This window comes from Macaca thibetana, chromosome 7 (assembly GCF_024542745.1).
Source record: "Macaca thibetana thibetana isolate TM-01 chromosome 7, ASM2454274v1, whole genome shotgun sequence".
NCBI lineage: Eukaryota > Metazoa > Chordata > Mammalia > Primates > Cercopithecidae > Macaca > Macaca thibetana.
Window position 1 is genome coordinate 140,562,283 of NC_065584.1, and position 22,541 is coordinate 140,584,823.

At 40.8% G+C, this 22,541-nt stretch overlaps 1 protein-coding gene across 2 annotated transcripts in view; it reads right to left on the reverse strand.

Annotated features, from left to right (window-relative positions):
• RFX7 (regulatory factor X7) overlaps window positions 1-14,301 on the reverse strand; it is a 159,199-nt gene extending 144,898 nt beyond the window's left edge. Inside the window, exons 1-2 of one of the 2 annotated variants that reach the window (XM_050796774.1) lie at window positions 13,954-14,301; window positions 13,620-13,782 (exon numbers count right to left, since the gene is read on the reverse strand). In XM_050796774.1, the coding sequence (XP_050652731.1) occupies window positions 13,620-13,780 (161 nt within the window). In that variant the 5' untranslated portion in view covers window positions 13,781-13,782; window positions 13,954-14,301. Of the gene's footprint in view, window positions 1-13,619 lie in introns of both variants that reach the window. The other variant, XM_050796773.1, reaches the window with a different exon arrangement.
• Between the last annotated feature and the right edge of the window lie 8,240 nt (window positions 14,302-22,541).

The window sequence follows — 22,541 nt, forward strand, 5'->3', positions numbered from 1 at the left end:
TTCCTTCCATACTTCCCAAATAAATCTACCTCCTTCCTCATCTGCCCCCACCAACAGGTTTCCTTTGTCACCTTCAGGCTTTGGCCATAACTCAAACAAGTTACCTTAGCCTTGGGTTTTGTCTCCTAAAAAAAATTAGCTCAAACCCTCTGCTAGGACCAAACTTAAAGAAGCCTTCTCCAATTCAATGTTAAGGGGTCTTTAAAATTCCAAGTTTATCTCTTGGGAACTAGCCTGGAATACAGAATAACTAATCGGTCCATAAAACCATAACTACTCAGTCATGAAAGGTTACTAAACCATGTAGTAGTCATCTGCTCAGTGGTTTTTAGATGAAGGACACAATGGCCTTCATTTAGAATATACGTTATTTTTAAATCTAGGTATATAGTGAAAGATATGGGATTGGGAAAACTGAAACTCTCAATAAATGATTACTTCAGTTTCATAAATGTAATTATCAATTGCTGTCAGTCCTTTATTCTGTAAAATGCACCATCAGTTTAATATCTTGTTTTGGAAGAAAATTACATTATGTTATAAAACACAGAAATAATATGTAGAAAAAAATAAAAGTGCCTCTAAGAATGCAATAAACAAAAAAATATATTCACTAGTCCTACTACCAGGTGAAAAATAAAAAGATGTGAAAGTTGTTGTCCCCACCTTCAAATAGCTTATTAGAACAGCATTGGAAAAAAATTAAGAGTGATTAAGTGCTAAATTGTACAGAACTCACTACACACTATGAAGTCAAGGAAAGGTCAATGTGTACCACAGTAGCTAAGGAATGTTTCATAGTACTTGAACTGTGGCTTTAAAAATGGTTAAGATGTAATTAAATGGTCAGGCGTGGTGGCTCAAATCCCAGCACTTTGGGAGGCCAAGGCAGGCAGATTACGAGATCAGGAGATCGAGACCATCCTGGCTAACATGGTGAAACCCCATCTCTACTAAAAATACAAAAACAAAATTAGCCGGGCATGGTGGCAGGAGCCTGTAGTCCCAGCTACTCAGGAGGCTGAGGCCGGAGAATGGCACGAACCCGGGAAGTAGCGCTTGCAGTGAGCCGAGATCACGACATTGCACTCCAGCCTTGGCAACAGAACAAGACTCCGTCTCAAAAAAAAACAAACAAACAAACCCAAAAAAGATGTAATTAAATAGAGTCTGGAGACAAAGAAATTATGTAAAAAAAGATGTAAAGCAGGAATGAAAGTAGGATCACAAAATATAAGGCAAACAGTGAGATGTCTGAGGGACTGAAGTGGATGTTGAATGCTGCTAAATAGCAAGAAGGCTTATTTTGACTGCAACATACAGCATAGTGCAGTGGGGAAAAAGGACAAGGGCACAGAACAGCTATGTTGCTGCTGTAATAATCCAGGAATGAGATGGTGAAGTACTGAATTATGGTCTTGGCAGTCATATTAGTCCATTTTAATGCTGCTGTTAAAGACATACCTGAGACTGGGTAATTTATAAAGTAAAAGGTTTAATGGACTCACAGTTCCACATGGCTGGGGAGGCTTTACAATCATGGTGGAAGGTGAAAGGCTTATTTTACATGGGGGCAGACAAGAGAAGATGAGAGTCAAGCAAAAGGGGTTTCTCCTTATAAAACCATTAGATCTTGTGAGACTTATTCACTACCACGAGAACAGTATGGGGGAAATCGCCCCATGATTCAATTATCAACCACCAAGTCCCTCCCACAACATGTAGGAATTATGGAAGCTAAATTTAAGATAAGATTTGGGTGGGGACACAGCCAAACCATTTCATTCCACCCTGCCCTCCCCACCAAAATCTCATGTTCTCACATTTCAAAACCAAATATGCCTTCCCAACAGTCCCTCAAAGTCTTAACTCATTTCAGCACTAACTCAAAAGTCCACAGTCCAAAATCTTACCCAAGATAAGGCAAATCCCTTCCACCTATGAGCCTGTAAAATCAAAAAGCTAGTTACTTCCTAGATACAATGGGGGTACAGGCATTGGAAAAATACACCCATTCCAAATGGGAGAAATTGTTCAAACGAAGGAGCTACAGGCCCCACATAAGTCTGAAATCCAGTGGGGCAGTCAAATCTTAGCTCCAAAATGATCTCCTTTGACTCCATGTCTCACATCCAGGTCACGCTGATGAAAGAGGTGGGTTCCCATGGTCTTGAGCAGCTCTGCCCCTGTCGTTTTGCAGGATACAGCCTCTCTTGGTGGCTTTCACGGGCTGGTGTTTAGTGTCTGCAGCTTTTCCAGGTGCATGGTGCAAGTCATTGGTGGATCTACCATTCTGGGGTCTGGAGAATGGTGGCCTTTTTCTCACAGCTCTGCTAGGTAGTGCCCCAGTGGGGACTCTGTGTAGGGGCTTCAACTCCAGATTTCCATTCTGCACTGCCCTAGCAGAGGTTCCATGAGGGCCCCACCTCTGCAGCAAACTTCTGTCTGGACATCAAGGTGTTTCCATACATCCTCTGAAATCTAGGTAAAGATTTCCCCTTTTAGCCATGGCTGGAGCGGCTGGGATGCAGAGCACCAAGTCCCTAGGTTGCAAAGAGCAGGGAGACCCTGGGACTGGCCCATGAAACCGTTTTTTCCTCCTAGGCCTCTGGGCCTATGATGGGAGGGGCTGCTGTGAGGACCTCTGACATGCCATGGACACATTTTCCCCATTGTCTTGGTGATTAACATTTGGTTCCTTGTTACTTATGCAAATTTCTACAGCAGGCTTGAACTTCTCCTCAGAAAATGGGTTTTTCTTTTCTATTGCATTGTCAGGCTGCAAATTTTCTGAACTTTTATGCTGTTTCTCTTTTAAAACTGAATGCTTTTAACAGCACCCAAGTCACCCCTTGAACACTTTGCTGCATAGAAATTGCTTCTGCCAGATACCCTAAATAATCTCCCCCAACTTAAAAGTTCCACAAATCTCTAGGGCAGAGGCAAAAGGCCACCAGTCTCTTTGCTAAAGCATAGCAAGAGTCCAGTTCCCGACAGGTTCATCTCCATCAGAGACCACCTCAGCCGGATTTCATTGTCCATATTATTATCAGCATTTTGGTCAAAGCCATTCAGCAAGTCTCTAGAAAGTTCCAAACTTTCTCACATTATTCTATCTTCTGAGCTCTCCGAGCTCTCCAAATTGTTCCAATCTCTGCCTGTCACCCAGTTCCAAAGTCACTTCCATATTTTTGGGTATCTGTACAGCAGTGCCCCACTCTACTGGTACCAATTTACTGTATTAATCCATTTTCACATTGTTGATAAAGATACACCTGAGACTGGGTAATTTATAAGGAAAAAGAGGTTTAATGGACTTGTGTTCCATGTGGCTGGGGAGGCCTCACAATTGGGGGAGGGAGGCCTCACAATCACGGTGGAAGGCGAAAGGCACATCTTACATGGCAGCAGAAAAGAGAGAATGAGGAGAGAGCTAAGTGAAGGAGGTTTCCCTTTATAAAACCATCACATCTCATTAGATTTATTCACCACCCTGAGAACAGTATGGGGGAAACTGACCCCAAGATTCAATTATCTCCCACCAGATCCCTCTCACAACACGTGGGAATTATGGGAGCTACAATTCAAGATGAGATTTGGGTGGGGACCCAGCCAAACCATATCAGCAGTGGAAACAGGAAGACAAGGAGAAATTTAAGCTACACTGCAAACTGAGAAACTTGTTAAAATACTGGACACGAGGATGAGAGAAAAATAAAAGATGAAACCGATGCTGCCAGACTGAGGGAAAGAAGGAATATCTACTATTAAAAGAATTAGAGTAACTGAAATGAGTAATGAAATGAGTAAATGAAATGACAGTAAATGAAAGCAATTTGAGGTGGCAAGGCCCTAAGGCATAGAAGAAAGGTTGTTGTGAAAGGCCAAGTTTAAGGTGACATTGGTTGTGGCAATCTGTACTATGGTACTCTGCCCCAGTTCCCACCCAGCTCACATCCTTTTCTTCTCTACTATTACTTTATATTCTTTCTTCTATTTGTAGATCACAACTTAACATAAGAGGATTGTGATTAGTTGGTGGAAATCCTATTCCTTAGTCAAGCACATTTTCTCCCAAGCTATTTTCCTCTATTTATTCACATTATTGGCAAAGCTCACTGTCATCATCAACTCTGAATCTAATTTCTGCTAGTGAGAATAACAATGACCAAGTAAGTATATTGTTAAGTGTGTTTGGATTTATAGCCCATCCCTTGATTTTTCATTAAGGCCACTATCCTGAATTTTGCCAGTAAAAATATTATGTCCTTGTTGAGTCTCTCCCTCACCTAATTCTGCATTTGTTTACACCACTGCTTATATACCGTTACTGCATTTAACAAAATTTACTTTTGATAAATTCAATTGATGAGTCTACCACACAAGAGGGTGAATGTTTTAAAGTGGTAAGAATAATGTCTTATTCTTTTTTAACCTTTTTATGCCTTGTATGTGACAGTCATTAAAATAAATGTGTATTGAATTCAGTTTTCCCTGACTACATGATTCTATAAATTCAAAATTTATCTTTGACCTTCTGACTTCTTAAAAACCTGTACATGTAGAATCTGCCTAAAACGCTGCTTGCTAGTAGCTCCTGCTTCAGAAAAAAGGACATGCATTTAATAATCTGACAGTTAAATTTTGATCATAGATTGCTTTGATATATCTTATTAATAGATCTAATGACTGCAATCAAATTATGGAAGTGATTCACTTACATTAACTAAAGCATCTTGTTGGAATATATTTCCCAGGTTCCCAGAAGCACCAACTTTACTCCAAGCAAGATGTCACTAAAGTGACACTCATCCAATTACATTTTTAAATTTACACACACTGCAAAAACAACGGTAAGTTCTTGATGTTGCCATATAGAAATAACATATTTTACTGTCATATTGTAAACTACTGATTCTGCAAGCAATAACTTTGTTTCAGATATATTCGATCTACAAATTCCTATCAACTTTACGTATTAGAAAATGAGAGTGTTTCATTTAAATTCAGTAAAAACTCACTAAAATGGACTCATCTTAGGTAAGGCCAGTCTAAACTACTGAAAAATATTAAATTACACAACTTAGATCATTGTTTCCCTGGGAGTTGAGGAAAGGTTCGTGAGACATGCTTCACGAACTGGATCTTAAAGTTAGACATTTATATCAGCAGAAACAACATTCTTAAGGTAGCAGGTAATAGGACCAGACCAGCACATACATAAGCAGAGAAATAAGATAATGGAAGCAAAGAAAAAGGGTTATGGATAGTGCAAACTGAAGCAGCCACTTCATATAGTAATTCCCTGTTCTCATTTTTTCTTTTTTCTTTTTTTTGAGATGGAGTCTCACTCTGTCACCCATGCTGGAGTGCAGTGGCACGATCCTGGCTCACTGCAGCCTCTGCTTCCCGGGTTCAAGCGATTCTCCTGCCTCAGCCTCCTGAGTAGGTGGGACTACAGGCCCCACCACCGTGACTGGCTAATTTTTTATATTTTTAGTAGAGATGGGGTTTCACCATGTTAGCCAGGATGGTCTTGATCTCCTGATCTCGTGATCCACCCATCTCCGCCTCCCAAAGTGCCCTGTTCTCATCTTGTAGCTACTTGGCAATACAGGAGCTCAAAATAGAAAAGTCACAGAAAAACAGAAAAACACACAAACCCAAGTGCTCTCCATGCTTGGTTTATACCTTAAAATTAGGCATCCTAAATGGAAAGACAATAGCCCTAGTGACTCTCCCTCCCCAAGACAGCCATTGTTTTAATGCTTCATCTATAAGAGAGCTCAAATTCTAAACATTACTGACTTCAGAAAGAAAAAGGGTGGCAATTACAGGGCATGTGTATCATTACTTCTTATTCCCATGCCCTTGCTAGAAATATCACGAATCAATCAGACTTTGCATGCAAGTTCAAATCAATTTGCTAATCCTGTGTTGGAAAGGGTGTAAAGGTATCCTTTGCTATCTAAACCCTTGCTATCCCAATTTAGACAACAAATGGGTTCAGATAATTTATTTTTTTATTTTAGATAAAGCTATTTGGAAGACATGGTACTGTGTACCATATGGACTCATGCCTTCCAAAAATCCAAGACATAACAGATTGGAATCTGTCACTTTCTGACCTTTCACTCTCTGCACTCAGGGAAAAAAAAAACAAGACTCAAATAGCAAGGAATATCAGCATTTTTCAATTTGTGCTCAGTTACGAGGAAATAGAAAACTTCACCTCCCACACAACTTATATATAATATATATACACACACACACATACATATATATGAGCTACAGTAATAGATGCCTGATACAGAGGTTGTACATAATTAACCAAACCTCATGTTTCTATTTTGTCTTATAAATAAGAGGCATATAGTTCATGAAATAGAAAAAGTAAATGCTTATCCACAATTGCAAAAAAAGAAAAATCATGTTTTAAGGTTTTTATTTATGTGGGTTGAGTGCCGAATATCTTAATCTCATAGTCAGCAACTAAGTGCATTAAGGACTTAGTGCGTATTGTTCCTTATTTTATTATCCTACCCAAGGCAGGAAGATTCTTCCTCCTATTGGCCCATGCTGCTCATCTTTAACTTGAACTTAGAACCCTCCAGAAAGCAGAAGAGAAAGCAACTAAAAGACTAAACAGAAAGAGAATGGTAGAATAGGAGGCACTGGACAAGAGTGGTCTACTTTGCTCAGAGATGTGGAATAACCATCTTACTAACATGTTCCTTATAATTTACAAAGAACATTCTGTCACGATTACTTATTAAAATGTCTATCCTAGATGAAGAGAAACAGCTGTGAAGCTCAATGCTGCACTAAATTATTCTGAAAAGAGTACATACTTTATATAATTGAATTTACAATATGACATTCACTACCTTAAAATATTACATTACTATTTTGGGATAAGGTTAAACATTGAGCATCCCTTTATAAAGAAGACAAAACAAAAGCAGCACACAAACAGCCTCCCTACTACAATCTCTCAACCAGAAGTTAGTAAACTCCCCAACAACCAGGATTACTGCATAGCCTTACTTTTGCACAATAAACAGCTCTTAACTACTTTAAATGTAATATATGCTCAATAAAGATTTGCACAGTAATCTCATATAACAGAACCCTTGCACAAGGTAGCAATAAGCAAGTCCTCCTCAGCTAACACCCAAGGAAACACTGACAAATCCTAATAATTCATCCAATGAAAATGTTCTATTGATTGCCTATGATAAATTAGTCATATTAGTCTTTCACTGTGCTTACAGTTTTATTATTGTTGTCAATATTGATTCAGTAACAGAGTTAGAAACTCAGGAACCTTCAAGGTCACTTAGTACAAATCTCTCATTTTGTAAATGAGGAAACTAAGGTCTACTTTTTCCACAATGCATACCTTGACACTTGTCACTTCTTTTCCTGGTCCCCTAGCTGAATAAAAGAGAAGTTTTATTGCGTATTTTTGCTTAGGTCAATTTTACAAGGTTAACATTACAAGTGAATGGGCATTCCTCAAATGCCAGTCTCTGGTATAATACTTTGTATATAGCAGATACTCATTTGAGTACTTACAAACTGTTCTTAAAGTCCTCAAATATAAGTAAATGATACGGCTTATTTTAATTTTCATTTGTACAATTTTAGCATTATTATTTTCTAATGGAAAAAGTAATGCAACATAATTCTTAATCCATCTTTCATAACAAGACACTTCTGTCTTTTCTACCACTATGAAGCTCATTTTCCCCAAATAATACCAAAAATTTACAGTGAGACATAAATCAAATCAGTCCTGCACATGCCATCATTCAAGACACCTTTCAATGGAGAGAGCAAATTGGTCAATTATTTACACACGTACATATCTGCTACCCAACCTAAACAAGAAAATCAACAGGCTTGAAACTGCTTAACTTGCAATTAACTTTTGTCAACAGGGAAGACAATTTTATCAGTTTCAAATCATAGCAGAGCAAGGAATTGCCTTCCTCCTGGAACCAGAAATCCTGTTGGGACACAGCTAGGCTCAATACGGATATGCAAAATGCATTCTAAGTCTTTTGTGTGCTTGGTATTGAAGACAGGCTAAACTCAGGGTAGGCAGCAAGTCAACCTACTAATCAAAAATATATGGAAGCCAGCTGCATCAGTCTCTATTTTTAAAGCAAAATGAAAATCACAGACTTCCACTTAAAGTCAACTCTAAAGTTATGAATTTATAGTACATGTTTCCCACTATAGTTGAGGGAACAGTATTTCTCGACAGAGTTAATAAACCACCTGATTCAAAAACCAAGAATAAAAATGAACCACTGCATTCTAGGATGGGGGACTGAAAAATCAGCACTAATATGGCATCACTATGTGAACCTTTTGGATCACCAAACTTAGCTCCCTGTAACTAGGATGGAAACAAGAGATTAATCACTTAATATCTAGATGTTGATTGTCATCATCATAAGAAAGTAAAACAAAATTTTCAATTTTGGTTTTAACTAGAATTCAGAGAACATCCAAAACAGATCATATATATAATTCTACTTTTATTATAATTTTAAGCCTAAAATATAGCAGATACAGAAGTATATATGCTTTACAGGATTGAATAAAGATAAGGAACTCTGATCCCAGCATTTTTTCTAGGGTCTAATAAGGAATCAGTGGAATCTTACAGGTCTTCTGTCACTGTTTATCTCTTTCCATAAAGTGGTCAAAACGACAGATCTTATATGACCGTTTTAAGAAGAGGTTTATGAGGTCTCACCTGCAAATAAAGTTACAGAAATAAAAACAGTAATTGATAACAAATTCTTTTAAGAATCCCTGAATTTGAATAAATGCAGTATTGGAATATTTTCTAAAATAAAACATCAGGATTTCTTTTGAATTTTCAGGTACGAGTTTAATACAAGCTAACTATCTCTTATCTGAAATGCCTGGGATCATATGTGCTTCCGATTTGTTTATTTATTTATTATTTTTACTTTTTTATTTTGAATCGTAGTATCGCCCTGTCGCCCAAGCTGGAGTGCAGTGGCACGATCTCGGCTCACTGCAACCTCCACCTCCTGGGTTCAAGGGATTCTCCTGCCTTAGCCTCCCAAGTGGCTGGGACTACAGGCGCACGATGCCACACCGGGCTAATTTTTTGTATTTTAGGGAAGACGCTGTTTCACTGTGTTGCCCAGGCTCATTGCAAACTCCTGAGCTCAGGCAATCCACCCACCTTGACCTCCTAAAGTGTTAGGATTACAGGCGTGAGCCACCGCGTCCAATGTGCTTCCAATTTATTATTTTGGATTTTGGAATATTTGCATATGTGTAATGAGTATCTTAGGGACGTAATCCAAGTCTAAACATGAAATTCATTTACGGCCGGGCGCGGTGGCTCACGCCTGTAATCCCAGCACTTTGGGAGGCCGAGGCGGGCGGATCACAAGGTCAGGAGATGGAGACCACGGTGAAACCCCGTCTCTATAAAAAAATACAAAAAATTAGCTGGGCGCGGTGGCGGGCACCTGTAGTCCCAGCTACTCAGGAGGCTGAGGCAGGAGAATGGCGTGAACCCGGGAGGCGGAGCTTGCAGTGAGCCGAGATCGCGCCACTGCACTCCAGCCTGGGGGACAGAGTGAGACTCCATCTCAAAAAAAAAAAAAAAAAAAAAAAAAAGAAATTCATTTATGTTTCATATACACTTTATACACATAACCTGAATTTTTATGCAATTTTTTTTTTTTTTTACGGAGTTTCGTTCTTGTTGCCCAGACTGGAGTGCAATGGCGTGATCTCAGCTCACAGCAACCTCAGCCTCCTGGGTTCAAGCGAGTCTCCTGCCTCAGCCTCCCAAGTAGCTGGGATTATAGGTGCACACCACCACCCCTAGCTAATTTTCTGTAATTTTAGTAGAGACGGGGTTTCACCATGGCCAGGCTGGTCTTGAACTCCCGACCTCAGGTGATCCGCCCGCCTTGGCCTCCCAGAGTACTGGGATTACAGGCGTGAGCCACCGCACCTGGCCTATACAATATTTTAAATAATTCTGTGCATGATACAATGAAGTCAGGTGTGGAATTTTTCACTCGTGGCACTAAAAACATTTGGGATTTTGGAGTGTTTCAGATTTGGGAGCATTTTGAATTTTGGGGGATTTTGGATTAGGGATGATCAACCTGTATCTATGTTACAGCCTCACTGCATGCATGTTATTCACTCCCACTCATGTAGGTATGATCTCAATTCACAAACAGGCAGAAACCATATCAATCCTATTTTTTCCATAGCAATTTTATTCTATCAGGGTTTCAAGTAAAACTGCCCTAAGAAGGTAAATAAAAGGACTTAATAAATTTGTTTATTGTTGCTTACACTAAAAAATTTTCACTAAACTAGGAAGACACTGAGAGATCAGAGGAAGGGAAAACTTGCTTTGCTATTTCTTTCTTTCTTTCTTTTTTTTTTTTTGAGGTAACCAAAGAGGGGTGCAATTTAAGCTAAAAGTAGTTTGCAGTTAGGTTGGGTTGTGGCCTTGTTTTAGGTAAAATACATGGGTTACTAGTTTTTTTTTTTTAAACAACAATAAGCTTATTTTGGAATTCTACTTTTTAGAAAATACAAATAACCTTACACCATATTCAGTACTAAAGCACATGCCTACTAACAAATCTCCTTTCTAGTGAGTAGTGTCAGTGATTTGGACCTTTTGTCTATGGAGTAAGAATCAGAAACATGCAAGCTTGTTAACCTAGACTTCAGTTGAAGGTATTCATAACCGTGTTATAGAAACATAACAGTGTCAATTTTGTACTAACTTACTTTCTATAATTACCTTTAAAATATATTTCCAACTCTTAAGAAATAGTTTCCAATTAACTTTGAATGCTTTTTTTCCAGACTCATTTAATGCCTGATATTTCAATGGGCGTACTTTTATCAAACAGTATTTTAGTTTAATAAACAGAATTAATTATGAACTGATAAATAACTCATTGTCCAGTCAAAGGCCTACATCACATACTATATTTATATTTGTAGAGTAGGAGGACAAGTACAGACTTGTTTGTGATATGCAAGCCCAGTAATTTAGAAACTATGATAAACCAAAGGCAAAACCCATTTGATAATTTTTAAATGTCACATTTCTTTTGAGAGTAATTTTAAATTCTCATTAATGGTACCAAAGGATGATTCAGGAAGTAGTACAAAACTGATAGTCTCTCAGAATATTATCAGGTGATAGAATAATTTGTAAAATAATATTATTGCCTCAAAAATGTGAAATATCTAAATAACTGCAATCATCTATTAAAATTATTTAAATTTAATACAAATATACTATTTCTTAGGAGAACATGGTAGTAAAGGAGTTTTCACTTTTGATATCTTTATTTTATATAGTCACTTGATGAATAATACAAATCCATTCTTGTGGAGCAGGGGGTATGAGACTATTAAATATATTCACTAATCTTGTTTACTCTCTACAAATGTTTATTCTGAAATTTTAAGTATATAAAAATCATTTTTGCAAATAGGATTTCTAAAGTTGAACATTAGATGCTAGTAAGTATACCATTACAATTTTAAAACAAAAATACAAAATTTCATATTTTGGGATTCACGTGTTTGTTGCCCATTATTTTTTGAGAGCAAGCACCAAAAACTGGAGAGCACTCTACTTCAGAAGTTTTTCTCATGTTAAAGTCAGAGCAGTTCAGCTGTAATGGATATGCAAATATCAAAGAATAATTAAATTTACACATTATTTACCAAAAAGTGCACTCGACTGTCATCATTATTTAAACATTTCACTCAGTTGCCTCTACAACTCATTTTAAAACTATAAAGTGAAGATTCCTTCCCCTCTTGTTCTCATAATAAATTAAAATATACATTACTAAATCAACTTTTAAAATTTGTCTCTCTTAAAATATTTTACTCCATTAACTTGGATATGCCACATCTGAATGTAAAAATCAAGTTGTTTAATTCAATTTAATGATGATTTCAGAAACACAAAGTTACATCACGTTACTAGAGGTTAAAAAAAACAACAACATTGGTTTTGTGAAAACCTTGATGGTAAGCAAGATATTCACCATTTCTTAAATTATAGCTTTAATAAGGGGGTGAGGGTATCCACTGAAGAATAAAGACTGCTTTCTGTCACACACACACACACACACACACCCCCCAATCATATTTATCGGACCTATTTTCAAGTTGCCACAATATGACTACTGTCAAAGCCAAAAAAATACTCCTTTAAAATATTTAAACTTCATTTTAAAATTAAAACTGAAAGCAAGATATTCAACTGCCAACTACTGTTGATGAAACTATTAAAGCCTGCACTGACCTACTTCATATCAGCATCATGACGGCATGGATGTATGCCAAGAAAATAATGAAAATTACTGTATAACTAACCTTAATCTTGAATTTAAAAAGTATCACTTTAAAAATGTGTAAATACTGTACATGCAATGCCAGTTGCTTTACGATATGTTTTCAAAATGAGAAAATGAGTTTTGATATTTTAGTACTCATATTCAATGATGTCCCTGCAAAGATTTCATTTCCATTTTCAAAATCAAGGCTTTTTAAAATACCATATGAAATTCTCTTTTCATACTTCTATTAAAAGCAATCTCTTAGGCAAAATTCCAAATATTACTTTCCATTTAAAAAATATTGGCAGTTAAAAAAAAAAGGCAGTTAATGAAGAATCCTACAAAACAATGCAAGTTCACGTTCAAAGAATATTGCAATGGCTCTAACAGTGGATGGACTTAACTCGGTGTATTTAATTATTAAAAGATTCCCACTAGACTTGAGGAGTTTAATCTAATGCTGAAATACTGTAAATTTTCATACGAGAAAGTAAAATAGCCAAACATATTCCATCAATGGTTTCTTTTAAAAAGACACACAAATGGCAAGACATTTGATTCCCTATGTTTTAAGCAAAAAAAAAAAAACCCAACACACTTTGTTGTAAACTACCATCTTAAAATATTTTATACTAAAGAAGCACTTTCTTCACAATCAATGCAAAGAATATATTCCCTGAAAAAGAAATTTAATATTAGAATAAAGGAGGCAAAAACATTCAGAAACAGCAGCTAACCCAACTGAAAAGGAAGAGACACATTAGGTTTTGTGCTGCATATTAATATTCTTACGCACAATATCTGTTTGGATATCTGTTTGGTGAAAATTCACAATACACTTCTTCCTCCTTCTACGGCTGCAAAAAGGAGTAAACACATTTCACATTCTCCAGTTCCAAATTCATGCCACCATCATGCAATATGACTTAATTCCGACCCATATTTCTGTTACAATGAGTGAAAAAATAAAACCAAAAAACTTGTTTATCTGCACTCACAATTGAGGAGGGGGTAAAAGCATTTTTTAGCTAAGGAGACAGGGGCTGATTGATGCAAAGTCCCTACACCTCCAGAGGTCCTACAAATGTGCACCCGACTAGGGGAAAGCCACATTCAATGAAAGCATCAACCTCCTCCTCCGCTCCCCCGCCCGCCGCCCCCCACCCACTTTGCAGCAGAAATGTGCCTGGGCTTTTTCACCCCAGCGATGGAGGATCCTCTTACCAGATGGAGTTCTTGATCTTGTGTTGCAGCGCGCTGGCCTCTGTCCCTGGCAGCCCGGGCACAAGGGCTGGCAGGGCCACCCCCGAGTTGGGGGCGCTGGGGGGAAGCTGCTGATGGGCATCAGGCTGCTGTGGTGGCGGCTGTTGTTGTTCCTCTGCCATCGCTGCTGGAGGGGTGGGAGGGAGGGAGGGAAAGATGGGGGCGCGGGGAAGGGTGAGGGAAGAGACCGGGAGGGGAGGACGAAGGGGGGGAGAGGAGGAGGAGAAGGAGGGGGAGGGAGAGGGGAAGAGGAGGAGGAGGAGGAGGAAGGAAGCTGGATAAGCTAGGCCTTTACCCCAGGGCTCGAGTGAGTCGCTTTCGCCTGCCGCCTGGGGGACATCACCGGGGAGACCAGCGGCTCCTCACGGCCGGGGTGCTTCACCGCGGGAGAGGCATGGCGGCGCCCCTCAGCCCCCCGCTGCCGCCGCCGCCTCCTCCCGTCAGCGGCCGGGGCTGTGGGGGGTGAGTTGGGGGCGTTTGAAGACGAAGTGGGGGGGCAGGCTCCCCCCAAAATCCAAGAAGAACGGTTGCTCAGGGATTTGGCGGCCGGGCCTTCCTTCCTTGTCCCCGGGGCTTTCTACTCCGGGGTCCCCGCGCTGCTGCAGCCCCAGGCTCCGCTCCACGCCACTCCCCACGCCGCCGCCGCCGCTCGCTCCCGGCCCCGCCGCCGCCGCCGCCGCGGCCGCCGCTGCCCTGCCAGCCCCGGAGGCAGCACAGTGCGCGCAGCCGCACTGCGGCCCGGCGCAGACCGCACAACACCTACCGCTCCGCCGGGGGGGCGTGGACCAGGGTGTGCGGGCCGCGGGCGCGACGGGCCGGGAGGGGGGTGCACGGCGCGGAGGGCGGCGCGGGCCAGCGGGCCGGGGAAGCGCGCCGCTGGGGGCCGGGAGGAGTCGGGCCCGACTGGTGGAGAGCAGGAAAACGTGGGGGAGGTGCTGGCGAGAGAAAGAGAACTTGCGTGAGGAGGAGGAGAAACCAAATTTAATAATATTTGGCGTGGAAGTGGGATTTGGGGCGGGGGAGGCATCTTCAAAGCAAGTGAAGAGAAATCATTATACCCCCTCCCCTGCACATGTGAGGATTACTTCCTCCCTGAGTAAATGAAGAGAACTGAAGCAGGTAAGACGATAAACCGACTTTTCAGAAGCCCCCAAAGAGGAACACACGTTGGAATTAACCACCCTTTAGGTAATTCGGTTTTGAACGGAAATCGCGAGTCAAAAGCTGGGTTCAGTGCTCCTCGGTCGGGCATTCAAAGCCCTCCAAATCTGGCCCCACTTTAGCTATCCAATCATAGCGGCCTCCATCCCCCTGCAAGAACTCCCGGCTCCAATCAGGGAAGTCTCTATGCCATCCTCAACGCGCAGCAGATTCATTCTTCCTTCGTGCCTTTGCTCATGCTGTTCCCCTCCACCTCCCTACCCCACCCCACCCCCTTTCCAGGCATGCCCTCCCTCCTCCTTTATACCGCTCCCAATTCAATCCAGGCTCTAAAGCATAGCTCAAGTCGCGGCTTGTCAGGGTCCCTGCAGCCAAGGCCCCTGTCTGCCTCTGAAAGAAACGCATGTAGTACTCACAACATGGAGGCTCAGGCTTCAGCCACGAGCTCCTTCCTTTGGAGCCCGTTGAACACCCGCCCTCCCCCCGCAGACTCCGCACCGTTCCCCCCCTTCCCATTCATACCTAAATGATAGCTTTGCTACAAATAAGTGAGTCTCCTTTAAGAGCAGAAGAATTGGCTTTTCTAGGTGGGGCTGATCAGGGAGGCTGCCAGGATGTAGAATACAACAGCCAAGGCCTCTGGCACCAAATGGAACAGCTGTTCAGCTCACACTGACCTTTCTTTGAGCCCGTGGGTGTTATGAGCCCTTCAGCTTTAACTTTTCTGATAGAGTCTCTATCGGGTTTCTACCTGTCAGATCCTCTGGCCACTTTCCTGCTGTGAGTGGACTTTGGGCTGTGAGGCTCTGCCACCTTTTAGACTCCTAGTGGATGGTGAATCTGATTGGCTTGGGTTCCCAGGCCTTTGAGTTCTCAGTTCCCTGCCTTGGCCTGAAACCCTCTTGCTTTTGTCCACTGTGCACTCTGTCCTGGCCCACAGACTCAAGGCGCAGACTCACACTGAATGCTTGCACGTGGTGAGGGGTGAGGGTGGGGGTGCGGGGAGAAAGAACACCTGTGTGCGAAACACAGCGCCCCCCAACCCCCACCGTGGCCTCTTGGATTACGCTGTGCTTCAACTACCCATTGCACGAATTGCATCACACATGAGCCCCCTTTTCCATTCTCTGAGGTCTTTATTAGCTTAGCCACTTTAGGAAACTATAGGTGGTTTATGAAATTCATTTTGCATACATATCTTCATGTGGGTGTGTGAAGACAGTATTTTTCTGGACCAAATTGATAGACATGGTGTGCACTAGACAGAAGCTTTAAAGAATAAAAATAGCTAATGTTTGTTGAACACTTTATGTGCCAGACTAGCACTTTCCATACATTATCATAGTTATTCCTCCCCAAAAGTGTATGATGTAGGTATTATTCTCCCGCTGTTACAGATGAAATGGAAGCTTAGGTTAATTAACATTCTTAAAATTACCCAATTAGCAAATGCAGGAGCCAAAATTTGAGTCCTGGAAGTTTAATTCCAGAGCTTGCAAGCTATGCTGAAACTGGAATTAACGCTGAAAATTCTTGAATTGTAGGTATATATATATACGTGTGTGTGTGTGTGTATGTGTATGCCCTATATCACGTTGAGGAAAGTTGCCAAGTTCCCCCAAGGTTCTAATTTTTTGCCTTGCCAAGAGAGAATGATGACTCCAAGTTGCAACACCCTGGGAGGGGGAGATCCTTAGGAAGTGGGAGACTCATCAAGGGGGTAACGTATCTGAGGCCTGCCAAAGGCCTTAAGAAAAGGAAGCTGAGAACCAAGACGTTTCCTAAAAACTTCGCTACCGGGTGTCACACAGGCTGGCTTCCCAAGTGCAACTTCTGAGAGTTTTTAATGGGTTCCATAAAAGAGCCAGGTCACCCCAGCAGCCAGTAGAGGGCTCACGAAGCTGCAGCCGCGGGCTGCCCTCTAGCGGCGGTGCTGACCGGAGTGTGGTGGTAAGCCTTTTCCGGCCTTCCAGGACCCGCAGGGAGTTGAAGACCAGCAATGGGAGGGATGGCAAATAGTATCAGACTGAGGAGATCTTATTGCTAGAGTGAGAGATCCTTTCAGGGAGGAAAGGGTCAGTCTTCACTACTCACTTAACATCTGTGAGTACAGTGGGTGTTTTGTTCCAGTCTTCAGAGAAGACTGAATAAAATTATGACATTAAGAAATCTGATGAAGTTACACAAAATTTTGGGTGTGGACTCAAGCCAAACCCAGGGACCCTGAATAAAGGCAGGAGTGTAGCCATGTGCTTCTCATATTGGGACTCCTCTGATTGTGAAACCCTGTCCTGAGGACCCTCAAGGACCCAGAATCAATGTGGCTCATTTCCTCTCAGCATCGTTTTGACTCTCTGGTAAGTAAGGTAAGACATCGTAGTAAGCATGGCTTTTTAAGATAACACACAAGTATATCCCAACCCTGAGGAGCCTACATTTATTCTCTACTGGGAAAGTGTACACCAGAGGAAAGTTTTGAGGAACACTGATGTAGTGGGGTAGAAAAACCTGGCCTTGGAGTCAGAAGACCTGGGAATTCAAACCCTCTGTTTCCATCTCCATAAAAATGAAAATAATGATGTACATCACAGGGTTGCTGTAAGGAACAACATGTAAAGTGATAGGTAAGCCAGGGGAGTGTTGTCCACGTTTAAAGAGTATCTACAAGATGGATTGTGAACACCTCAAAGGAAATGACTATTTTATTTATCCTAGTAGTCCCGGGACATAATTCCTGACTCCTGGCTATTGAATAAATATTTGTGGAATTTAGTAGTTACCTAACCCTCATTTTCCTAGCCCAATCCCTTATACTGTCTTGCTCTCTTATGTCTGTAAACCTTGTCTCCTTTATGAAACTGTAAACATTTTATACTGTCCAGACTATAGTATATACATTTATCATGCCTGATATATAGCAGTATTAGGCACAGAAAATATGAATAAATAAGACCTGGCCCAAACTTGAAGTAGTTTACGTCTTGTGGAGTAAAGCAACATATTAACATATATAAGATGATGAGTTATAAAATATAAACATATCCACTAGTGTTGTGGAGTCATAATGGAGGGAGGGATTGGTCTTGCTCAGGGTAGAAGAACTGGAGAAGGCATCATGGCTGGCATTTTAATTGGGTCTCGTTGGATGAATAGGATTTGAATAGGCAGAGCAACAGACGGAAGACGGTTTCAAGTAAAGGGACTAACATGAGCACTGGTGTGAAGCCATGAAAGGGTACTGTTTGCTGAGGGAATAATGCATAGCCCGGTGTTGACTCTGTGATCAGATCCTAAATGAGTATAGGGGAGGGAAAAGAAGGAGAGGGAGAGAAAAACCCATTTTACAAAATGTTACTTTACATTATAGTTAGGATTGTTCTGTCAAAAGAAGGCCTGAAGGTCGGTTTCATTATTGGTACATGCTGGTTAAGTGCTGAAAGTATGCATTTCACTTCCACAAAGTATGGTGGTTTACCAGATATGGAAAAGATAAAGTTCTACCCTGTTCTCCTTCTTTCCCCACTCCTCATCCTCTTTTCCCATGATCATTACTTCTCTGTCTTTTTCCATTGCAAACTTTCTCCTCTAGAAGCTGAAAGTAAAGTGTAATCACCTACATGTTAAGAGAACAAGGAAAGAAGGCTTTTCACCTCCCCAAAATCTTCCTTGATAGCAGAAACTGATAGATAATTTCTTTCAGCTAAGCTGTTGTCTTTCAAAGTGCAAGTAGTCCTAGGAGGGCTCATATATATATAAGTTTCAATTCTGTAATGTGATTGAGCTTTCTTTCAGTCTTTAATAGCATTAGAGAGAAGAGGATGTGGGAAGGAATGAAGAGGAGAAAAATAAAAGCAGCAGCAAGATTACAGAAGAGGGAAGTTGGGGGGTTCAGAACTAAGTTAATATTGGCAAATTTGGATACATGTTCTCAATACCAGGAGTGCTAATGTAAGTATGCTGTGAAAATGTGAATTCTCCTGTTAGAGCACAAATGTGTCATTATGTCGTTAAAACAATGTATAGCCCAGTGTTAAGGTCAAGTAGCCTAACTATTCAAATACTGTCAAGGCAGCAGGCTGTTAACACTGTCACTACCTGGCTATGTGACCCTATCTATACAAGTCATTCTTTCAAGTCCCTTTGCTTATCTCTAAGGATTAATGGGATAAAGTTCACATAATGTACTCAGCTCTTCAAGTGAGTAGTATGATGAAACAAATGCCAGGTCCCGCTTTGATTTCACTTAGAAATTTTCCACTGTTGGTACCATATACATGTTTATGTTGTAACCTTCAATTCTTTTACCTTAAAGGAGGTTCAAGTTAATATCATCTACCTACATTTTAAAGGCAGTGTTTACTTTAACTTGGGCCAAAAAGGTCCCAAGTAGAAATTTGATCTCTCAGAAATTCAGGAAAGGAGTGGCTGTGAACAGAAGCAGAGAAAGAAAAACACTACATTGTGACACTAAAAGTGTTATAGTTATTTACCTAACACTAAAAGTGACAATGAAAAGACACCAGAGCCAATCCTACAGTGAGGAAGTCAGTGCCAGTGCAGTCTGAACAGGTGGGGCATAACCAGTAATTCACTAAGTCGATCATTTCTCCATTCCTTTCAAGGCACATTTGAGAACCTGCTATGTACAAGTTATTATGTTGGGACCTTAGAAAGATTAAAAAATAAGTGGTGAATAAAATAGTGTTCTCATTTTCAAGAAGCTCATAACCTAATTGGAACACTACATACGTCAGCCCATACATATTTTTTAAAAAGTGAAATAAAAACACAAGAAAAAAACAAAAGGTGTGTGACAGGATAATTTATTGAGCAATTTAATTGGGTTTTGTGCTCCTTATATTTTCCCTCCCTTCCATTCCAAGCAGGCTTCAAGGAATTTTGTGTTACTAGACAAAAAGTTGTCTGACAAGGGCTCTTAGGCAACTCCAGGGGGCACCATTCACATTTTAAATGAAGCCTCCTGGAACAGGACTCCTTAGAATGCAGTGTCAATGTTATTTCTGGAGTTGTACCCAGCAATCTGTCTTCCAAGTTTGTTGCTCCTTGAGGAGACGTTGCTAGAGGGTGAAAAAGGCAAGCACATCTTGGGGGAGAGAGAGAGAGGGAGGGAGGGAGGAAGGAAGGAAGGAAGGAAGGAAGGAAGAAAAAGAAGGAAAGATGCTGAGACGGGTGGATCACAAGGTCAGGAGGTCAAGACCAGCCTGGCCAAGATGGTGAAAGCCCGTTTCTACTAAAAATACAAAAATTAGCCAACGTGATGGCAGGTGCCTGTAATCCCAGCTACTCGGGAGGCTGAGGCAGAGAATTGCTTGAACCTGGGAGACGGAGGTTGCAGTGAGCTGAGATTGCGCCACTACACTCCAGCCTGGGTGACAGAGTGAGGCTCCCTCTCAAAAAAAAAAAAAAAAAAATACATAAAATAAAATGAAATAAAGGAAAGAAAGAAGAAGCGTCTACGGGCAGGTAGAATTACAGGAAAACAAATTCCCACGAATTGTAGAAAATCAAAGATTGGGGTTCCGGTAGTGAGAATAAGAGTACCCCCGGAAGATATTCTAACCTCATATGGATGCATGATGCCATTAGGGAGGCTGGATTCCCTTGCCTCTCTTGGCCCATAAGTGGAGGAATTGTCTGGCTTCTAGGAACCAGTGACGATGTCAAAGTCCATCTTCCATTTTCTAGGCTCAACGTAAGTCTTTCAAACTCTACTGCAGTACTAGGAAGAGAGGAAAGCCCAGTAAGAACTGAGATTGGATTTCCTTCTACTCCAGCAGAATTAAGGCTGAGATCACTTAAGTCTGTGGTAAATTTAATTTGATTTAAACAATAGTGACATGTCTTGCACACCCAAATTTGTACTTGCAAATTTATACTTCCTAGGAGTGGATACTATATAAAAAAGACAGTGGTAGGTGAGATATATAAGATTAAAAACTTCAGTGAATGGCATAGCTAATAACTGCTAAGGAAGTTTAGAGAAAGAGCAAAAGGAGCTAAAGTTAAAAGCTTCGTGAAGGACTTGGAATGGAGCTAGAGTGTGAGTAAAATGAAGGATTTATAAAGGTGGAAGAAAGAATGGAGACAAGTCCGAAGGGAAAAGCAGTGTGAGTAGAAGCAGGAAAATGAGCATGCAAATGACAAGACACACAGGAGACTGGTCTAATTGGAGTGAACAACTGATGATAAAGGTTATATGGGGTACCAAATTCCGAGTCTATTGAAGCTAGTCTGAGGAGTTTGTGCTTCCACACTGTATTCTTTACAAAGCGAGGTTCTACCAGAGAATAACTAGTAGGAGATACATATTTTATATTTGTATGTTTATATATTTTAAAGGAATTGGCTTATGTGATTGTGAGGCTGGCAAGTCTGAAATCTGCAGAGCAGCCAAAATGCCTTGCACAGCAACTCACAGGTGAAATTTCTTCTTCCTTAGAAAAAAAAATTCAGTTTTACTCTTAAGACCTTTCACCTGATTGGATGAGACCCACCCAAATTATTTAGTATAATCTACTTAAAGTCAACGGATTGTAGCTAATTAACCACATCTGCAAAATACATCCCTTTACAGCAACAACCAGCTTAGAGTATGATTGAATAACTGGGTATGTGTCAACCTGGCTAGGCCAAGGAACCATGACACTTACCACACTCTGTAAGTCACTCCTCATATATTTGAGAAGAAGAAGATGTCTTTGAATTTTCTTTATGTGGATCTCAGCAAAGGTAATTTCCTATGAAGTGGGCCAACTTGTCTCCTTTCCAAGAATAAATCTATTTTCTGTGCTCTTCCTTGTACATAAATGTTTATTCCCAAGGATTAATTTCTATTTTTCTTCATCCCTTTTTCCCCTGCCATCTCCTGAAGTTATGCCATTGTTATATTGTAGCTGATGTTAGTATGTTTTTGTTTTCTCCATTTAAAGTGCCTCTAATTATGCCTGTAATGTCATTCTCCTAATTCAGCAAAGCCTCAGGTTGTCTGCCATATCCACGGTCCCACTCCAAGCCTGGCTCTATTGATGTAAGCTTCCATCCTTGTCTCTTGTAACCCGGGCCCCCTGGTTGGAACAGGGCTCAACATCTGACACCACAGCAATCAATCTGGCTAGACAGTGGCTTATGAGCTGACTCAATAAAACTTTTGCCCAAGGAAGAGATTAGTAATTAGTTAACGAATTGATTCCTCTTTTTGGAGAGTATGAATATGATAAGGAGAGAAGGTTAGGCAGCTGGGAGTAAAAACAGTAGCTAAAAGATACACAAGAGAAAGCTAACCTCAGAAACCATTAGACAACAACCAGAAGAGGCAATGATTAAGCAGAAATGGTGTGAAGAGGAGCTCAGAGGGCTTACAGAAGATAAGATAGTGGCTTAGTATTGGTAGGAGCAGTAGGCCCAGGGAATTATAGGAGCTGAGTAAATTTCCTGATGGAGCACCAGAGAAAGCAGGTGCAAATGAAGAGGAATGGATTATTGGCCAGGCCTTGGGGAAATTCAGGAAAACCACCCAGAAATCCAGGAACAGACATACAAGTGATGACATAGAAACTTAAAGGGAGCTGGGGTGTGAAAAGTTCGTTTAGGCTGCAGTGCAGCTCTAGCAACTGAATTATCTTCTCAGACACTCAGGAGAAGACTTTCATTACTTTCTTAGTTTAGTGTGATTTTCTCCTCCCCCCAGAGAGTCTTACACAT